Source organism: Hyperoodon ampullatus (genome assembly GCF_949752795.1).
Source record: "Hyperoodon ampullatus genome assembly, chromosome: 13".
In the NCBI taxonomy this organism is placed as follows: Eukaryota; Metazoa; Chordata; class Mammalia; order Artiodactyla; family Ziphiidae; genus Hyperoodon; species Hyperoodon ampullatus.
In genome coordinates, this window is record NC_136926.1 from 62,613,001 (window position 1) to 62,635,090 (window position 22,090).

Here is a 22,090-nt window from a genome sequence, read left to right on the forward strand (position 1 = left end):
GCTTCTGTCCTAACAGCTAATTGGCCGTAAGTCACAAAGTGGGTGGTGTTAGAGGAGTGCAGGCAAGTAATGTTTGACGTGCCCACTTCCAAGCACTGGCATTGTTTGCGTGCAGTGATGTTATAAAGAAGCTTCAAAGACTTCAAAAATACAATCACAAGTCTAAACGCAGCTTGATTCTGTGAAGATGAAAGGTTCTTACCATTGATGTTACTGATAGATCAAACTGTAGTTATCAAGCAAAGAATAATCAGGGTCATCTGCAAAGGGCAGAACACAGAGCAACATTAAGTTAACATTTTTTCATGATGATATATTAGCCCTTTTCAAATCAAGGCATCCCACTCAGAGTCTGGTGACTGCCATTTTGTAAGAAGAAAATATATCTGGCAACAAAACCTACAAATAATAGTCATAACTACAAGTCAGAAAACATATTGGAAATCCCTGTTATGATTTCTTTGCCATTTTTCAACCATGCCCAGATAGCAGTCCCCACAGTAAAATTATCTTCAAGAATGGACAAAAGTCCCACAGTATCAAGTGGTAATTATAAGGTAACAAGAAATCAATTAACTTAAATCCTTATCTAGTTCAAAGATGTAATTTCAGCCACTAAATTTTTCAGTCACTAAATTTTTGCTAAGATGCTAAATGCAGCCCAAGATGTCTCTTCCCTCTTCCTTTGAACATAGATAGGCATATCTTTCTTTTATTCAAATAATAGGTATTTGTTGAGCACCTACTATGTGCCCAATACTGTGTTATGTTTTGCGACTGATTCAGGAGAAAACAAAGTGCCTGCCCTCAAGGATATTGTAATTATCCAAGGAATACAAATTAACAAAAAGCACTAAGTGTGTGGTTCTCCCAGAGGTATCATAGGAGTTCGGAGAGAAAAAGAGACCAGGGTGCTCAGTGAAAGATCCAAATATAGTCAGTGTACAAAATACATAATATTAGGTTACATGTTTCCAGACATCTTCTATAAATTACATTTCTGTGTAATCCAAAGGAAACTATATCTCAGTTTTGCTGTTCTCATGGTCCAAGTTGAAATAATCTCTTAGTAAGAATGCCTTATAAGTTTCTTTTGGTACTTGAGTAGCTGAATTCTCTTGGATAAGCTATAAAATAGACCACGAATTACCAAATTCCACTCTGTGACAAACAGTATTATAGTTTCTAATAATAGGTTCCTTCTCTTGGAAATTTGATTATATTTATTCCCTTTTTTCCTTTTATTTCAAAATTCTAGCTGCTCAACCTTAAATAAAACCTGACCTGAGATTTCAAACAGTCTTTACCTGGTGAACTTTTAGGAACTGGGAGAGGTCTTCTCCTGTAAGAAATGAAAACCAAAATCTTTCAGATAAGTTCTTGTTATTTTTCTAATTTTCTACTTCACTCTACAAAAACTGCATGCTAATCAGATCTGGTTTCTGCTCTGGAGGGTTAAGAAAAGTTCAGATGAAGCAAAAGCTCTGCAGTGCTGACCTCCTGGATCCAGGCTGCAGACACAACATTATTCTGGGGAGCAGGATGCACAGAGCCCTGTCCCGCAGCCCAGAAATCTCAGTCATGTGGGCAAGAGTTCCTGATCGCCTTGATACTGTATGTGAAACAGAAGTTTCTCTTCCCTCAGAATCCTTTATATCAAGGCAGCAAACTTTTTCTGTAAAGGGCCAGATAGCAAATGATTTAGGCTTTGCTGGCCACACAGCATTTCTATCTCATCACTACTCAGCTCCAATGAGAAAGCAGCCATAGACAGAATGGAAACAGGTGAGTGCAGTCATCTTCTAACAAAGCTCTACATATGAACACTGATGTTTGCATTTCATGTAATTTTCACATGTCACAAAATAGTATCCTTTCAATTTTTTTCAACCATTTAAAAACACGAAAACTATTCTTAACTTGCAGGCCCTACCAAAACAGGTAGGTCAGATTTGACTCACAGGGGGCCAGAGTTTGCCAACTCTTGCTTTCTACAAGAAAGGTATAGGATTCATGCATGAGTAATAATAATTACACTCAAGCATGATACAATCCCCCTTGAACTATGACTAGTACAACCCATTTAACATTTGTCCTAAAAATGCTATTTCCAAAAACCTAGCAGCCTCACTAAGCAAATGCAATGGTAGATATGTTCTGATTCTAATACGTCCATATTAGAATTGGAACACTAAAAATAAAAATGTTCTTTAAAAGTACTTTTCTTTTTTTTTTTTTTTTTTTTGGCCACACTGCGGCATGTGGGATCTTAGTTCCCTGACCAGGGATCGAACCCGTGCCCCCTGCGGTGGAAGCACGAAGTCTTAACCACTGGTCCGCCAGGGAAGTCCCCAAAAGTACTTTTCTTCATGTGAAAGAAAGCTGGATGTTACCTTGCCAAGTCAGACCCCGTAGCCTTTCCTGGTGGGGCAGCATTCTTCTGGGGGCAGTAGAAATTCTCGTACACGATGGGTGCTAGGGAATCATCAAGACATAAAACATTAAGAGGCTGATGACTTCCATTCTCAATGACCTGTGAAAAGAAAGACTAATAGAATTGCTTAATTAACCCCCCACCCTACAGCTCCATTCACCTGGTGGAGTCTGTCCAGTTTTGCGTTGATTCACAAAGTACTCAATGTCCTTCTCAATGCTGCACATTTCTAAACTCTTACGGACTTCTTCATACATCTAACAAAAAGAAGATAAATCAAGGTAGAGGTATATGTCCACAAAAATGGTGACACAACTTATTAAAATAGGAGGTTTGATGAATGGCTGTTTTCCAAATTTTGCTTTGAAAAGAAACAAGAAGACATTCCCAAGTCCTGGACTCATATAAAGAGATATCTCTGATACATATCTGCATTTAAATTTTTTTAAAGATGACAAAAAATATAGATTTTTTTTTTTTGTAGCAGCACAGAAACCTTGGTGGAAAGATATTTTTTTTAAACTGATGGGACAAAGAAAATAGATACCAAGTCCCATGACCAATTCTACACACAAATGCAAAGACAACTGGAGAAAAGTTCTTCCAGTCAATCCTACTTGTTTTCTGGGTGTTTAATTATTCTTCTAAAGTGAATGTCCCATCTAAGCGAGGGTGGCTATTTCTTAGGAAAGAAGGTGGTGATAATTTGATTCATGTCCCTCTGAGACCTGGGAACCCATGACAATTGCTGTGTACAAGTTAAATCTGGATCCCTAATGGCCCTGGAACACTGCTGAAGTAAACCCTGAACCCTGGAGTGACCGTTAGCCTGGGCATGGCTCAGTCTGCTAGTCCTTGGTACTGTCCTGGAGTGACCCCATTTCAGACTGGAGCAGTCTCTGGGACTCACATTCATTTTGTGACATCTCTGTTTTCCATAAATTAAACTGCATTTGGGTCTCCCTTCTCTGCTCTCCTTCTCTGACCCTGAATTTCTTAGAGAGAAAGTCATGGTGGTAAAGTGAAACAAGAGTCAGGCAGGTTAGGTGTTTATCTGGGTCCATACGCACCGTGTGGCCTTGGGCCAGTCACTGTACCTACCTGGGCCTCAAATGAGGGGGGTGAACTAATAAATGTTTACGGTTCCTTCCACTCTAATGAATCTAATATGCAAAGCATCCTCCATGGATGCCTCTGACTTACGTTATCGCTTGTGACACATTGTTGTGACAGCTGATTCATGTGTAACCACAGTGCATTCCGAAAGAAGTTTATTCGTTCACATTCTTGAGTCTCAAACACCTATAGAAACAAAACTACATGTACATATGCAGAGAAAGGGGCCATTTGTCTAGACTGGCTATGACTTAAGAAACAATTTCAACCTTGAATTATCTGTAAGCTTATTGTCTCATTTAGTGTACTCCCACCCACCACCGAGGAAGCTCATAAACTCTTACTCAGGCAAAGAATGCAAATGGATTCTAATAACATATTAACACAAATAGGACTGGATATAGTTCTGAAGGTAAGAGGTGATGATGAACCTAAACCTCAATGTTCTAACCTGAATTCCAGCTCACATTTCCAACTGCCTAATGGGCATCTGTACCTGGGCAGCCTGCCAGAGCCTCCAATTCAAAGAGTTGCCCTCCTTCTCATCCCCTCCCAGAATGAGTGAATTCAACTGGCAAGACGGTCACAATTGTTGAAGCTAGTTGATGAGTACATGGGGGCCCTTGCACTTGTCTTTTATCCTTGTGTATGTTTGAAATTTCCTTAATAAAAAAGTTGTTTTAAAAGTCACTGCCTGAACAATAGTTTTTGGATATAAGCAAATACAACTTATGGAAAATCAAACTATTCTATAAAGTGGCTGCTATACTATTCAACAGCGGATGTTATATATTAATGTATTTTTTAAAGGTTGACTACAAAACTATTACATTTTAAAGCTTCTTATACTGTAAAACTTTATACATATACAAGAGTAGAGAGAATAGCATAATGAATCCCCATGTACCCATCACCAGCTGAAACATTTATCCACTCACAAGTGACTGTTTTACCTATTTCCCTACCAACTCACCGACTCCCTGGAGTATTTTGAAGCAAATGCACTATTTCATCTATAAATATTTTATTATTCATATACGGTATATAAGTATATATATGAATATTACATTATTTTTCTTATAGAATATTTCATGTAGACAGAATCATAGAGAGTGATATTAGGAAGACCCACATACCAACCACCCAGCTTTGTCAACACTTTTGGCCATATTTGCTTCAGATTCTGTTAAAGCCTCTGTGTGCTTTCTTCAATCTCTACCATGTTCCTCCCCCCCACCAGAGATAACCATTATCCTAAATTTTATCATTCTTATGCAGATTTTGACAATATGTATGTATCCATAAGATGTATATGACGTTGCTTTGCATGTTTTAAAACCATATAAAAATGCTCTTATTTCAGGCTTTTCCATTAGATTGTGGAATTAAGGAAGTAAAGCAGAAAAGAGCGTTTTAGGAGGGACCCACAGTTTCAGGTGCCGAAGACCGGTCAAATAAAATTAGAAATTGCAAAGGCATGCTGGACCTCACACCAAGGGGACCACTGGCTCCTCTGGGAGAGCAGCTGCAGGGAAGCAGACCCCACACACAGCCACTGGGACAGGCAGGGCGATGAGGATGCGGAGGCAACTCCCCCAGGAAGCCTGGCTGTGAAGAGGAGAAGGCAGAAGCAGCAGTGGCAGGCTTGAAAGCTGGAAGGAGCTGAGGTTGTGTGAATGATAATAAAAGTCCACTGTGAAAGGGAGCTGTGTGCAAGGGGGCGGGGAAAGCCAGCTGGATGGGATCCTGAGCCCAGTGGTAGCAGAGCAGCCCTTTACCACTATCATAGGAGAAGGGAGGGTGCTGAAGATCAGTAGTTCTCGTGTTTGAATTCACAGCAGAGTCACCTGCAGGACTTATTAACATGGAGACTGCTGCGCCCATGCCCAGAGTTTCTTCCAGAGGCCTGGAGTTGGTCTGAGAACCTGCATCTCTGCATCTCTAACAAGATCCACATCTAACAAGGCAATGATGCTCGCACAGGTCCTAGGACCTCCCTTTGAGAACCACTGGTAAGGAAAATGTGTAGACAGGGTGACAGAAACTTGAGGAAGCTTCCAGGTTGTGTCTTTATTTTCTCTGGGACATTGTGAGGCATGTGCTGAAAATGAGGGGGGCAATGGTGAGACAAAAGGTGTGAGAATAAAAAACTCTAAGCCAGCTCTCCTGCCATCTGCATTCCCCTGTCACAGAGCAAGTACAGGTGAGGCTCTCGACAGGAAATCAATGAATCAACTGTTAATTGATTCAGCTACTTCATACCTGTGCGAATCAACCGTCAGAGCAAGGCCATGAACAGAGTGGGACAGCATGGTCAGGATGGGGAAGAAGCAGAAAGACAAGGTTTGGGGGAACGCATTCCAGTTCCTTCCACTCTCCACTTAGATTCCAGATTTCTAATTTGCCCTCAAGCAATTCTACAGAAGTAGAGGAAGGAAGACCCGCCCTTCAGGTTCCAGGTACCTCGCAGGCCTTGATGTGTTCGCTCTGCCACTCTTCACGGACCTTATCCAGAGTGTTGATGTGCATCATGTACGCCTTGTCTGCAATGGAGGGGAGGGGCCTGGGTCTGGAAACTGGATGGGAGGGGGCTCGCAGACCCAGCCCTCAGGCCCCTCTGGGAGCTCACAAGGCTCCCGGGAGGTCTGAACGCTGGAAGGCCATAATTACATCTCACCCTCAATCATATCTTTGTGAAAAATAAGGAGAGGTGGGCATCACATTCTTCATAAAGAAAAACCAAGCAATTAGCCAGAAATGCTCCAAGGAAGGAACAGTGAAAGCTGACAAGGAACCTCAGCCAGGGTTTCCTTCCACCTCTTACCATTTTCAGGAAAATTAAACAAACAACGAGGGGTGCAGAAAAGTGAACTACCAAGTTACTTCAGTTTTGGATTTAGAAACTTAAGCAACCACGGTTGTGAGAGGCTTGTCTCCGGCAAGAAACTCTGGCTGGGAATTAGAAGCCTTTGCAAACACTTGGTTTGGATTTTAGACTTCAGTGATGACAAGGCCTCACAACTTGGCTGTTTCTTCCACAGCAGAGAAGAGTTATCAGGGTTGAAAAGGGGTTTTAAGATAGCTGTTCCCAATAAATCAGAGTGGGCACCTGGTCACAAAGCAGCTGCCACTTGACCGCCCCCTCCCCCCACCCCCACCATTCAGTCACCTGTCAGGCAGCAAGACCTAAGGCAGCAAAGGCCAGAAACTGCTGCCTCATTTGCTTTCTCCCACTCTCCCGGGTTCCGATATACTCTCCCTTCCTCCCTCTCTTCCTTCCCTCTGTTTCCGCCTCCCTCCCTTCTCATACCTTGTTAATCCTACTGTATATGTATATATTCACCATTGTATGGTACATAAAACTACCTTTCTCAGACAGATTTAGGATAACATAAGCCCCACCACAATCCTCCCCCATCCTTGGGAGCAGACCCCTCACCTGAGTCTTCTACTGCAGTCTTTGAAGTTGCCAGTTTCACAAAAAGCTGTGAGGACAAAACAAAACACAAAAACAAACAAACAAACAAAAAAGAGGTCAGGGATGCTGGGCTAGGCTTCTAAAGGCAAAACAGATTTTAAAGCAATGACTGAGCAGAGACAAGTTCTAGTTCAAGTCTAACCTGTATTTCTCTCATGAGTTAATCATTCAACTTGCCCTCTAATCTTTTTTTTTTTTTTTTTTTTTTTTGCGGTACGCGGGCCTCTCGCTGTTGTGGCTCCTCCCGTTGCGGACCACAGGCTCTGGACGCGCAGGCTCAGCGGCCATGGCTCACGGGCCCAGCCGCTCCACGGCATGTGGGATCCTCCCAGACCGGGGCACGAACCCGTGTCCCCTGCATCGGCAGGCGGACTCTCAACCACTGCGCCACCAGGGAAGCCCTTGCCCTCTAACCTTAATGCCATTGGAAAATGGCCATCAAGCATCTTGCCCTACATCTTCCTAAAAACATATCCCTCTCTACCTTCTGATTGCTGACAACCTTATATCCAGATTTTATAAAATTAAATGTATAAAACACCCAAGCAGGAGGCAGCCTAGCTGTCAAGAATACATGAGCTGAGTTTTGAAAAAAGACGAAAACATCAGAACCCCCTCCCCTGTGGCTATGCTTCTCCCGCTCTTCCCCAACCCCCAAAATAGGACAAGGGTTTTTCTGGCTCAGAGGACTCTAATCGCCTGAAGGAAGGTATTGCCAGGAGCTTAGGGTGCAAGTCCATTTTTTATTAAGACTCTTAATTGGCTTTAACTCGACATATGTAAGTCTCGGAGTTTTCAGGCTGTCTGCTCTCCCAGGTACCTTTTCTTGTTGCTTCGGGGTCACCACGTTGGCACTCCGGTGGACAGCCTGCTCTGCTTCATCTTTGTCTCGGCATTTCTGCTCGTAGTTCTTCTTTGCCTTTGTAGTTATGAGCCAAAAGAGGATCAAAACAGAGACGGTGACCCTGAGGAGCAGCCACCCTAGCCCCCCACGCCCAGGAGAGAAGAGGGCTCACTGATTAGGGCTCTGATCACCACTAGACTGGGGGCACTCAGAGGACATGCTCTTTCTTATCTATCTTTGGAAGGTCTCTCCAGCCCTTTTCCAAATCATGTATGTAGTGGCAACCTGATCAAGGAAGTAACGACTCCTATTTGGCAAAAACAAAGTACATGAGCTTTAAAAATTTACTGAAACAAAAGATGGAATTTGAAATAGGCAAAATCAAACACTTATTTAACTATAGGACGTGAATATGTAATATTCATAACCCTCAGAACTTAGATGCAATCACTTGGTCCTGGTAACTGTAACTATGTTTCAGTATTCTAACGTGCCTCCTCATAGCATGTGGACAGTGGGGAGGGCATCAATCCCATCATTTCTGTAGCTCAAGGATAGTCATGTTCCTTCTTGATTTATAGAATTCTGTTTTAGCTAGTTTAAAAGTAAGCCGTGGTCTCTCCTGTGCTACCATTACTATCAGCAGTATGAAAATAGTTCACAAACTACAGTTAGTGAATCAAATAATTTTCTGTTTCAACTCTTGAAGCAAAGACTTAACTTGTTCAAACAAAGCAAAACTGTGCATCAGTTGGCTAACAAATAAAAATGATACTCCCCCCAAAAAATGCTTGACTAAGAATCAAGACACCTTTGCAGAGATGGTTTGTGCTCAACAAATATCCCACGTGCTTTCCTACATTTCTCAGCATCCCCTGCAGTTCAGTTGGGGTTAACCTTTCAGTAAACAACCTTATAATTCTCTCTGCTACACACACATAGAAACAAAAGTTCATAACTTTTCTTAATTACAAGCACATAAGATATTCATGCAACAATTCTTTTCTTATGCAACAATATCTTATAGACACTTCTCTGTATCAAGCATGAAGCCTGCAGCTGAACACTTTAAAAAAAAATTTTATTGGAGTATTGTTGATTTACAATGTTGTGTTAGTTTCTGCTGTACAGCAAAGTGAATCAGTTATAAATATACATATATATCCACTCTTTTTTAGATTCTTTTCCCATATAGGTCATTACAGAGTATTGAGTAGAGTTCCCCATGCCATACAGTAGGTCCTTATTAGTCATCTATTTTATATATAGTAGTGTGTATATGTCAATCCCAATCTTCCAATTTATCCCTCCCCTCCTCTCCCTGCTGGTAATCATAAGTTTGTTTCCAATATCTGTTAAGTCTGTTTCTGTTTTGTAAATAAGTTCATTTGTGCCCTTTTTTTAGGTTCCACATATAAGCAATATCATATATTTGTCTTCCTGTGTCTGACTTACTTCACTCAGTATGACAATCTCTAGATCCGTTGCTGCAAATGGCATTATTTAGTTCTTTTTTTATGGCTGAGTAATATTCCATTGTATATATGTACCACATCTTTTTTATCCATTCTTCTATTGATGGACATTTGGTTGTTTCCATGTCCTGGCTATTGTAAATAGTGCTACAATGAGCATTGGGGTGCCTGTTATCTTTTCAAATTATGGTTTTCTCCAGATATATGCCCAGGAGTAGGATTGCTGGATGATATGGTAGTTCTATTTTTAGTTCTTTAATGAACCTCTATACTGTTCTCCATATTACAATTTACATTCCCACCAACAGTGTAGGAGGATTCCTTTTTTTCTCCACATCTTCTCCAGCATTTATTGTTTGTAGATTTTTTTTTTTTTTTTTTTTTTTGCAGTATGCAGGCCTCTCACTGCTGTGGCCTCTCCCGTTGTGGAGCACAGGCTCCGGATGCACAGGCTCAGCGGCCATGGCTCACGGGCCCAGCCACTCCGCGGCACATGGGATCCTCCTGGACCGGGGCATGAACTCGCGTCCCCTGAATTGGCAGGTGGAATCTCAACCACTGCGCCACCAGGGAAGCCCTGTAGATTTTTTGATGATGGGCATTCTGACTGGTGTGAAGTGATACCTCATTGTAGTTTTGGTTTGCATTTCTCTAATAATTAGTGATGTTGAGCATCTTTTCATGAGCTTTTTGGCCCCCTGTATGTCTTCTTAGGAGAAATGTCTATTTAGATCTTCTGCCCATTTTGTGACTGGGTTGTTTGTTTTTTTGTTATTGAGCTGTATGAGCTGTTTGAATATTTTGGAGATTTATCCCTTGTCGGTCACTTCATTTGCAAGTATTTTCTCCCATTCTATGGGTTATCTTTTCTTTTTGTTCCTGGTTTCCTTTGCTATGCTGTAGCTGAACACTTTTAATGGTTGTAAATACACACACATACATATATAAATGCCATAATTTTCTTAACCAACTCTCTACTGGTGGACATTTACCTTATCTCCCATTTTGTATAACATAAAAATACTCTGATTTTTATTTTGGGTAGTGTGAATTTATAGGTCAGATTCCTAGAAGTGTAATTGTTTTCACTAATTCATACTCCTATAAACACGTATGTGAGGGTATATGGCCTCATGCTCTTACCAACACCAAAATAAGACAATGTTTTTAAACTTTTCTATTACTAGAGTTGAGAATGTTGGTATATGCCTTGTTTTATTTGTATTTATTTCATTACTAAGGTGATATGTCATTTCTACTTCATGTCTTTTACCTACATTTTTTTGGGCACATTCTTCATTTTAATTGATTTTTAAGAGTTCAGTCTATACTAGGAACACTAACTGGTTATAAATTATATAAGTTACTAATATTTTTCCCCATTTGTTCTCACGTATAAGATGATATTTTTTTCTTTTGCTCTAAAGAAGTCTTAAATTTTTTTATACTTTTTTTTTTTTTGACTGCACTGGGTCTTAGTTGCTGCACACAGGATTTTTTAGTTGCAGTTTGCGAACTCTTAATTGTGGCCTGAGAACTCTTATTGGTGGCATGTGGGATCTAGTTCCCTGACCAGGGATCAAACCCGGGCCCCCCTGCACTGGGAGTGCTCAGTCTTAGCCACAGGACCACCAGGGAAGTCCCAAAAAGTCTTAAATTTTAATATCAGTTATCAATCTTTCTCTTTCTTGCATTATTTTTTTAATATGACATATTAAGCATTTTTTCTCTGTTGTTACATAGTCCTCATAATAATATTTTTAAAGCTTACACAATTTAGGGGCTTCCCTGGTGGCGCAGTGGTTGAGAGTTCGCCTGCCGATGCAGGGGACATGGGTTCGTGCCCCGGTCTGGGAGGATCCCACATGCCACGGAGCGGCTGGGCCCGTGAGCCATGGCCGCTGAGCCTGCGCGTCCGGAGCTGTGCTCCGCAACAGGAGAGGCCACAACAGTGAGAGGCCCACATACCGCAAAAAAAAAAAAAAAAAAAGCTTACACAATTTAATCTTTCTCCATTTTTGTCACTAAATCATCTACATTATAGTTTTCATTATAGGTAGTGAACACGGTAGTGCATTTTGTTTTTCTTATTTTGGATGATTTCCTAAAGATAGAGTCTTAGATTCTTAGCGTAAGATTGATGGGGTATGATCACATTTATGGCTCTAAAAGCATATCGTAAAATATCGTTTTAAAAGGTTATATGGGCTCCAGAGAAGATGGAGCAGATGTACTCTTCCTTATTCCTCCACACAAGTATAACTAAAACCCCTGGACATTCTACATAAAACAAACATAAGATCCTGAAAGGTGGAGAGAAGAAGGGAGATTAGCTAACGTCCTTGATCTCAGAGAGAAACCTACAAGTGAGTGCCCTGGGTTTTCTTTGGGCCTCTTATTTCACAGAATGAACGCCAAAGCAGCAGACAACCAAGAAATGCCAATGGGCATAAACAAACAAAAAAAAGGCCCAATGAAAACCTCCCTTCTCTAGCCAAAAGACCAAAAAAGGGGCAGCACAGCAGGACAGAAGCCTCCACATTGTACAGCAGCCAAACACCACATAAAGAAACCATGCCCCCCTCCCGCCCACCACACATCCAGCAAAGGCCAAGTGGGGAGTCTAGACTTCCACCCTCACCAGGCTATAATGCGGTTCCCAACTCCCCTGCTGAGGTGGTATCAGAGAAGGACCAATAGGGGACTGGGACCTTCATTCCCGCCAGGAGGTAACAAAGCCCCAAAAGCCCCACACACAGAGCCAGTGGAGACTCTGTGGGGAGCCTAGACTTCCAATACCCCCACCTGGCAGTAATAAGGTGCACCCCCTCCCTGCTTCAGTGGTGTCAGAGGAAGTCTAATGGGGATTCAGAACTTTAATCAACCCCCAGTAGTAACAAGGCCACACTGACCCTATGGTGTCAGTGGAGGCCAAGGTGGGGAACCTGGCCTGGAACCCCTCATAGCAGTAATATGGTGGCACTTCACCTCAGTTGGTCGAGTGGTGTCAGAGGAAGCCAGCTAAAATAGAAGGTTTAAATAAGATCCAGAGTCTTGCAACAGAATACCTAAAATGTCCAAAATCAATTGAATATCACTTATCATACCAAGAACCAGGGGGATCTCAAACTGCATGAAAAAAGACCATCAATAGATGTCAACACCAAGAAGACAGAGATGTTACAATTATCTGACAAAGATTTTAAGGCAGCCATCATAAAAATACTCAATAAACATTTGCAAACACACTTGAAACATGAAAAAATAGATAGTCTTAGCAAAGAAAAAGAAAATCTCAGCAAAGAAACAGAAATATAAACAAGAACCAAATGGAAATTTTAGAACTGAAAAATATACTAAATGAAAGGATGGATGTATGAATGGAAGAGATAGAAGAAAGAATTGGTGAACTGGAAGATAGTACAATAGAATTTACCTGATCTGAAAAACAGAGAGCAAATAGGGTAAAAAAAAAAATGAACAGGACCTCATGAACCTTTGGCACCATAACAAAAGATCTAACATTCATGTCCTTGGAATCCTAGAAGAGAAAGGTGGGCTGAGAAAGTACTTGAAGAAATAATGACTGAGGAAAAGAATGAAGTAATGCCATTTGCAGCAACATGGATGGACCTAGAGATTGTCATACTGAGTGAAGTAAGTCAGACAGAGAAAGAGAAATATCATATGATATCCCTTACATGTGGAATCTAAAAAGAAATGATTCAAATGAACTTATTTACAAAACAGACTCACAGACTTAGAGAATGAACTTATGGTTACCAGGGGGGAAGGATAGTTAGGGAGTTTGAGATCGACATGAACACACTGTTATATTTAAAATGGATAACTGGGACTTCCCTGGTGGTCCAGGGGGTAAGACTCCTCGCTCCCAATGCAGGGGGCCTGGGTTCAATCCCTGGTTGGGGAATTAGATCCCACATGCATGCTGCAACTAAGAGTCCACATGCCACAACTAAAGATCCTGCATGCTGCAATGAAGATTCCACGTGCTGCAACTAAGACCTGGCACAGCCTAAATAAATAAATAATTCTTTTTTTAAGAAAATAAAATGGATAACCAACAAGGACCTACTGTATAGCACAGGGAACTCTGCTCAATGTTATGTGGCAGCCTGGATGGGAAGGGAGCTTGGGGAAGAATGGATACATGTATATTTATGGCTGAGTCCCTTTGCTGTGCACCTGAAACTATCCCAACATTGTTAATCGGCTATACTCCAACATAGAATAAAAAGTTTAAAAAAAAAAAAGAAAGAAAGAATAGCTGAAAACTTTCCAAATTTGGCAAAAGATATAAACCTACAGATTCCAGAAGCTGATCAAACCCCAAACAAGATAAAGCCAAAGAAATCCATGACAAGACACAGAGGTGAACTTCTGAGAACTAAAAAAAGAAAATATCATATCTTAAAGCAGAAATGACACCTTATCCATAAGAGAAAATCAGTTTGAATTACAGCAGCTTTCTTATCAGAAACTGTGGAGGCCACAAGGAAGTGGCACAACATTTTTCAAGTACTGAAAGAAGAGAACTGTCAACACACAATCCTATAGCCAGTGAAGAGATCCTTTAAGTATGAAGAGGAAATCACTAAAGGAAAACTAAGAGTAGTTATCACTAGCAGACCTACCCTGAAGAATGGCTAAAGAAGTCCTCCAAGCAAAAGAAAATTATAAAAGAAGAAACCTTGGAACAGCAGAAGAAAAAACACACATCAAGCAAAAAATCAGTAAATACAATAGTCTTCCTTTCTCTTCTGAGTTTTCTAAATTACTTTTGACAGTTGAAGCAAAAATTTTAACACTGTTATGGCTCTAAATGTAGGTAGAGGAAATAGGAAAATTATATTTCAATAAGGCTTTCTCTTTAATTGTGAGAGAGCTTTCCCCAGATTGCTCAAAACATAGAAGTTCTGGGAGTAATCATATATCAACCAACACCATTTCTGCATTACACTGACATTATCCCCTATTTATCAATCGCTTTTCAGGTGCTCTGTATCGAAGAATAAAAAATGCAGAACAGACTGCATACGCCATCAACATTGGTGACATTTTCTTTTTTGACCAAGTTACCAGATATGATGTCATAGTCATAGAATATCATGATGATACTTCTGTACAAAGATGGAGTCACAGATGTTCCAGTAACAAAGTTTCATTGTTTAGAGATTCATGAAAAGCTAGTGTGAGGTCCCCAGCAACTTCTCTTAGTTCTATCTTGTTAAGCATTTTTAAAACAAATTACTTAAAGTAAAGGAGGCTTTTACTATTTGCAGATATCTTAAAACTCAATAAAAATAGGTAAGAAATCAAGATTCAAAACAGTCTTAACAGGGAAGAAGCTCAAACCCAGCAAGATAAAAGACATCATAAAGTATACATGCCCTGGTCTGAAATATTTAAGTTGACTTGCTATACCTTCCCAGGTTGCCAGAAAGATAACATCATTGTATTTCTTCTGTCTGATTTCATCCTCAACCTTACCAAGGCCTTAAATAGAAAGTCAAACCACCAAAGGCTGTTTTCTCTAAAACACTGCACTAACGTTATTTTTAGGAATATGTTGATACATAGCACAGGATATCAGAAAATACCACCATTACAAAAAAAAAAAAGGCAACACAGTGAGACTTACATCCATGGTTTTTTTGAATTGTAAGCTCTTTTGTTTATGGGCAGCATCCATTATAAGCTCCGTCTGTGCAGAGAGAACAGGCACTATTAATAATCAAAACCAACTGTTATCAGCAGCTTAACTTGAGGGCTGAGTGTTCAACGTGGCTTATCTCAATTCGTCCTCACACAACCCAGAGGGTAGATGTGCTATTTATTATTACTCCCATTTCACAAGTAAGGAGACTGCAGCACAGAAAAGCTGAACAATTTGCCCACCTTTGAACCTGGGTGGCCACTAGTCAGTATTGAGAATCACTGATCATCTTAGAGTATCCTCATCAGTAAATCTGGAATCAAGGAACTTAGGTTTCAAAAAGGGATTTTAAAACTTTGTTAAAGCACCATTTATATTTTAAAAAGGGGTCTTTATTCTGTAAGCCTATGTCAGCACAGTTAAAGACTCAGAAACATTCACTTCTGTGACATCTATCAATGGCACGTCCTTCACCAGCAAAGAGCCCAAGCAGTATGAAGGGAAGAAATGCTTGTGGGATAGCTAAAAGAAGCTGTTCCCCTACTCTTTACCCCATCTAATCCAGGAAAGGTAAGCTACTCTTCAAGTTCACTTGGGAGCAACTTCTTTGCTGTGGCTGTGATGTTAATACTTTTTTAGTCAAAATAATGGAGCTAATAATAAAAATGTAGCTCTCAGGCATAATAGTAGCTCCCATTTATTAAGCACTATTATGTGCTAAGCAACTTTCATGCATCACAACAACTGTGAGTACTCATCCCCATTTTCTTGACAGTAAACTGAGATGGATTAACTCACCCAAGGTAATACTCTCAACAAGTAGCAGAGCTGGGATTTGGGCACAGCCAGACTCCTGTGCCCTTGTTCCTAATCATTATCCAAAACTATCATTATCCTTATGATAGCTCTTTAAAACCAAATGGGTACATAAAAGGCCAAGAAATTCAATAATTCAAAATGAGCTATGGCATTGCTCTTGTACAAAATTATATAATCCAAAATAATGTTGAAAATGAAATTAAAAGATTTCTCTTTCTTCCGGAAAACTAAGTTTTTGTCTGTTACCATAGCACACAAACATGGATGGATTTTCAAGGTATCTGGATGGAAGGTTTGGGATGGTCTCACTTCAAATATGAACTTTGTGGAATACACGAAACTCCCTTGGGGGAGCCCCAAGGGACCCTCAGGGAACAGAACAGTCATCTTCCAGCCCAGCTGAAATTGAGGAACCAGGAGGTAGCTAATGGTCCCAAGGAGGCTCCAAGTACATGGAGAACAGACAGGGCTCCAATGTGACCCAACAGGGAAAGACTCATGGGCAGCTCCCTGCCATCCAAGACAGGGAGCTGTGTGGCTCACGTGAGCATCTATGTGCCTCTGCCAGGAGGGGCAGGGTTTATTCATAATAATAAACCCTGATTTTCCCAGGCTCCACAGAGCAGATCAATTAGCAATGTCGGTCCATCCGTCGTCCTTTCTACTCTGAATATACACACTGCCATTCTTCCAGTTCAGGAGCTGCTATTAATTTATAGTTTATGGCCCAAGCCAGGCCTCCTTATCTCCAAGTTCTACATAACACCTGCTTCAAGCACCTCTCACGTGTCTACAAAGTTCTACTTCATACCATTCTTCTCTCTGCCTTCAAAGATTCCTGGCACTTGTATGTCAGCAGGATCTTAGAAAGCAGACGTCCAGCTCTCATCTGACAGGGCCCATGAGGTGATACTGCTCAAGGCCACTCAGTGACACCCAGTCCAGCTCTGTCTGCTGTACCACCTTGATTTAAGTCTCCTCATGTCCATACTCACTTGTAGGGTGGCCTATCCATGGTGACCCCAGAAAGTCATGAGTTCTCTTTCAGGACTCCTTTTTTTTTTTTTTTTTTTGACCGCACCATGCACGTGGGATCTTAGTTTCCCAAGCAGGCATCGAACCCGTGTCCCCTGCAGTAGAAGTGCAGAGTCTTAACCACTGGACTGCCAGGGAAGTCTCCTCTTTAAGGACTCCTTGGGGAAGTTTTTCTTCTAGGACTCATCCTTTCTGCTTAGACCAACTCCAGTAGAAATTTGATTCTGTTTTGTTATCAATAACACAAAATAGTGCAAAAACACAATCCTCTATGCTATCAAGTGGGGAGATGCAAGAGGGAGGGGAAAAGGAAGAAGAGATTTTATAAATGACCCAAGTGACCCTGCAGTAAATTACTGACAGAGCTGCTGAGTGGTCTGTTTGTCTGCCTATATACATTCAGACTGTACTCTGAAAACTGGAAGTGACAACCTGCATGACCAAAGAGGTTCCCTTTGGAGACTGCTCTCGACACAGGCCGAACATTCTGCTGTGATCGTCCCTATCTTAATATGGGCACCAAAGGAGAGAATGACTGACCACATGCTGCCTTTGTCAGGCTTAGGACGTTCTGGGCTGGGAAGGAACTCCAGCACCTAAAATGTCAAGCCTCCTGAGAGTGGCTCCGAAGATGCCTCCCTGCCTGCCAACCTCCAGGGGTGAGAGACTCCTCCCACTCTGCCTTCACCCACACTGCCTTTCACTCTGCTGGCTTTAGCTTCAAGGTCGCTGCCTCCAGAAGGCCTCCCCAGACCTATAAATTAGGTTAAGTGTCCCCGCTGCATGTTCAGCTGGCACCTTCACTTCCCTACCTGTTAAGGCTCATCACACTTTGTCATGATTTACTGTCACGTCAGTCTCTCTAGCCATACTCTATGCTGTGGGGGAGAGATGGCCATGGCCGCATTGGTTACCACCCTCAGAAAACAGTAGTTCTGTAAGTGAGTTCACCAAAACTTCTACCAGCCATTCCATCTGCACCTCCCCCATCCCAGTTTGCTAAAAGAAACTAACTGATGGATTTCCTGGAAATGGCTTAATTTTCAAGAAGTGAGAGACCAGCGCATGCAGGCTTTGACCAGTGAAAACTAGAAGTTAACACTAACACATTTTCTCCAAAAGTTTGCTTTTTTTAAAAAAAAAAGTATCCATACAGAAGTGGAACAACCCAGAGTTCATTGCGACACAAGTAATTACAAATTTATTAATGAACTTCGGACTCTGCAAAGAAAGCTCAGAAAGTGTTTTCCTGCTCTTGAGAGCACACAATATAGGGAACTTGGATGACAGTGGTGGAATGAGCCCAGGCGCCTCTGTTGCTTAAGAGAATTCAAAACAGTTCTTCTGGCTGCGAGAACTTGGTCTTTGTAACCTGCTAGGAAGGGAAGTTTCAGAAGCCTTGCAAACTTAGCAAAACTCTCCCTGAAATAACTAAGGCAACCGAGGGCACTTAAGAATGTGAGGAGGGCTTCCCTGGTGGCGCAGTGGTTGAGAGTCCGCCTGCCGATGCAGGGGACACGGGTTCGTGCCCTGGTCTGGGAAAATCCCACATGCCGCGGAGCGGCTGGGCCTGTGAGCCATGGCCGTTGGGCCTGCGCATCCGGAGCCTGTGCTCCGCAACGGGAGAGGCCACAACAGTGAGAGGCCCACATACTGCAAAAAAAAAAAAAAAAAAAGAATGTGAGGAAATGACCCTCTTCTCCTCTTAGGGGAAATCATGTGTGCATAGACTCTGGTTGTCTAAGGCATTTTGCTTCTGAAAAATTGTAAATCCTTTGGAGAGGCAGGTAGGGCTGGCAATGTCAGCCAAAAAGAGTTTGACCATCCAGTAGATGGGTGTAATACACATATTATTTTTTCTCTGAAAAGTACTTTAGGTCAGATGCACCCCCTCAAGCCTCACACATGAAGCTTGAGTTTGTGTGAAAACACCTGACATGGTGTTCCTTAATGGTTGGTTTCTACCCTTCCTTCCTATAAGAGGTATAGCAGTAAGAGCGGCTCATAAAAGGTCAATATATGTAAGGCAGTCAGGCTCTTAAGATACTGCCACCCGCTCTGAATGCCAAGTGGCCACCAAGGAAGCTGGAATTAGACTCTGATTTAGAACCACAGGCAAAGTTGCTGAGATGGAGGTAGGGGTAGAGCCAGCTGTTTACTGAATACACACTGCAGACTTCCAGACAGTAAAGGGCCAAGATGAAGAAAGCTGTCCAAAAAGTCCATGCAGAGCTGTCTGGAGAGACCTGGGTGGGAATGTTCGGATGCCAAATAGGGAAGAGCTTATCCCCCACGTGAAGTTCATTCCAACCCTGGAGACCAGATGTTAAAAAAAGTTCTGGGGACTTCCCTGGCAGTCCAGAGGTTAAGACTCCGTGCTTCTGGTGTGGCCAACAAATTTAATTAATTAATTACTTAAATGTAAAAGTTCTGGAAGGGCCCTATCTGGCTGCCAGGCCAACCTGAATGTACAAGTCTTTTAGGAACAAAACAGAAGGAAGTCAGAACAGTGGTCTAGTCTAAGGAACACTTTAATATAAATCTGGACTTCTTCTTTTTTTTTTTTTTTTTTTTTTTTTTTGGCGGTACGCGGGCCTCTCACTGTTGTGGCCTCTCCCGTTGCGGAGCACAGGCTCCGGACGCGCAGGCTCAGCGGCCATGGCTCACGGGCCCAGCCGCTCCGCGGCATGTGGGATCTTCCCGGACCGGGGCACGAACCCGTGTCCCCTGCATCGGCAGGCGGACTCTCAACCACTGCACCACCAGAGAAGCCCTGGACTTCTTTTCTTGATGCCTATAACTTCCCAAATGTTTACCAGTTTTATTAACTCTTGTTCACTCCCATCTCCTTCCATATAATTGGCCAGAATAAATCCTATCAATGAAAAAGAGCCTGTAAACATCTGCTTTGAGGCCAAAAAGACTTGAATTTCCCAGGGCCTCAGTTTCCCTATTTGTAAAATAGGATGGTTGGATGACATTATGGTCTCCAGGGGGAACATGGGTCCCCTCCACTTCTTATCCTCCCCTTACTGCCTTGTCCAGGAGGAAGAGTGTAGTCTGAGAACCTACCACCTTGGTAGCACATGCTAGACCCTTATGAAGACAGAAGGGTTCCCCTTTCCAGTCATAGTTTAAACAGTGGGAGCAGATATAAAAAGAAGAGGAAAGCAGGCTGGATCCCTGACTCTTACAACAATTAAAAAAGAACTGCCCTAACGTGCAAATGGGCACAGAGGCATCACCATCTAGACTGAGTGCCCGTATGGTTCCCAGTAAATAATCTCATAGGTTAAAAGGAGAGTGTGGGTGCTTGAGGGTAGGAAATGGGTCAAGGAGTTTAATGAACAAACAAGCCTGGAATTTTCTGCTGGAAGAATGGCAACATCTTAACACATACGTAAACCCAACCTTTTTTCGCTGCAACTTTTGCTTTTCCCTGAATTCTTCCATCTTCTTGGCCTCTTCTCTTAGAGTCTGTGCAAGCTGAATGTGACTTTGTGCCACACTGTCTACTTCTGCAAAAAGCATTTAAAAAAATAAACAAGATCTACACATGTCTGAATTCAAACCAAAGAAACTATACAGAAAGTTAAAATACATACAAAATGCTAGGGCAAGTGGTAAAGTTAACCTGCTTCACTTGGTCACCAACATTTATTGAGCCCCTCCATGTGTCCAGCATTGCCCTGGCCACCAAGACCAAGCTGGCAAACCTTTAGCTTAGCTTCCTACCACTAACTGCTACTAACCTAGTGTATGCCCAGGGCCAGGGAGAAGCTCATGGAGCTTGCATGCTAGCATACATTACTAAACCCACTACAATTTCAAATTCGATCCTATTTCTCATTACATGACTCTAAGGTTCTTTCCATCTCTAACACCTCATGAGCCCATAAGAAATTTATCTCTGGATAGAAAGATTATTGGTGTTTTTCCCTTTATTTTCTTTGTAATAAGCATGGCTTACTTTTTTAATAGAAAAACCGAAATGCTTATCTTTCTTGTTCTAAGAAAACAAATTGAAGATGGCATTAAAGCTAGAAAGACTGACAGATCTGACCTAAGAAAAAAATTTTAAACTTGTGTATGTGTCAAATAACCTTGAACAAGGTTGGAAGGTACATGACAAACTGGAAAAAATATTTGCAATTTATGTAACAAAGGGCTTTCACAAATCAAAATAAATATATATATTCCAGTATTTTTTAAATGGTTAAAAAACATGAAATTTTTTAAAAGATTGTCCAATTAGCCAGTAAACATTTGAAAACGTATTCAGCCTTAAAACTACTGAAAAAACACAAAGCTTTAAAACCCCGAAAACTATCACTTTTTACCTTTCAGTTTGGCAAAATTTTTAAAGTGTAAAAATTCTTCGTATTGGCAAGCATGGGGAAAAAATCAGTATCACCTTTCTGGAGGAAATGTGGCATTTTGGTGAATAAAAATATTTTAAATGTAAGAGTGAGACAGATCTGCATGAACTGAAATGGAAAGATGTCTAGAACCACTCAACTAGCTACAGAAACATGTTAAGCACATACTGTGCCACATTAAAGTCCTTAGCTTGGAAGCATGAAGGACAGAAGGACTTAAAGTCTTAAATTCTGAGTAACAGGCCCAGGGAATACTAGAACTGGACAGGACCCCCCGGAAGATCAGTGCCAGGGCCTCACCCTGAGTTTCCAGTGTGAGAACCCCTGCCCTAAGTAAGTCAAATGTACATCATAACGTGCAAGTGTGGACGGTTCTCCAGCTCATTTCAACTCTGAAGGGCTATTCTTCACCTTAGGAGTTGCTCTGATTTTTTTTTTTTTCACCCAGTATGAGATTGCTGTTCAAATTAAAACCCACCTTTGATGACACACACGGAGCTTGCCAAAGACAGCAAATACATTTTTAAAAAATCACTTACGCAGCTTGAAGGCGTCAAGGGCCCGCTTCAGGGTGCTTAAAAGAAAAGCACATATATGATTTCAGTTCTGGAAGTTGGCTGTATAACCTTATTATAATGCCATTGTATGTTTCTCCCAGTCCTCATCTTAACTGATAGCCTATGGTCTGATCTTTGCCTGGGAGCTTGAGAAGACACCAAAAGATCAAGACTTCTTCAGCCCAGTTTCCTCTCTCTTACCTTTTCAGTCCCAGGCACAAGCATCATAAATGCTTCAGTGTCCACCTGGGTGGAGCCAGATGCCAAAATTCTTTA

General features: G+C 41.6%; 1 protein-coding gene across 1 annotated transcript in view; it reads right to left on the bottom strand.

The window, feature by feature from the left end:
* Window positions 1-210: 210 nt before the first annotated feature.
* Window positions 211-22,090, bottom strand: part of PSTPIP2 (proline-serine-threonine phosphatase interacting protein 2) — a gene marked incomplete at its 3' end in the record, with an annotated part of 80,182 nt that continues 58,302 nt past the window's right edge. Inside the window, exons 4-14 of the mRNA XM_079717630.1 lie at window positions 21,797-21,831; window positions 20,290-20,396; window positions 15,010-15,072; window positions 7,849-7,947; window positions 6,990-7,035; window positions 6,014-6,093; window positions 3,638-3,736; window positions 2,595-2,691; window positions 2,394-2,475; window positions 1,308-1,342; window positions 211-260 (exon numbers count right to left, since the gene is read on the bottom strand). Of these exons, the coding sequence (XP_079573756.1) occupies window positions 211-260; window positions 1,308-1,342; window positions 2,394-2,475; window positions 2,595-2,691; window positions 3,638-3,736; window positions 6,014-6,093; window positions 6,990-7,035; window positions 7,849-7,947; window positions 15,010-15,072; window positions 20,290-20,396; window positions 21,797-21,831 (793 nt within the window). The remainder of the gene's footprint in view (window positions 261-1,307; window positions 1,343-2,393; window positions 2,476-2,594; window positions 2,692-3,637; window positions 3,737-6,013; window positions 6,094-6,989; window positions 7,036-7,848; window positions 7,948-15,009; window positions 15,073-20,289; window positions 20,397-21,796; window positions 21,832-22,090) is intronic.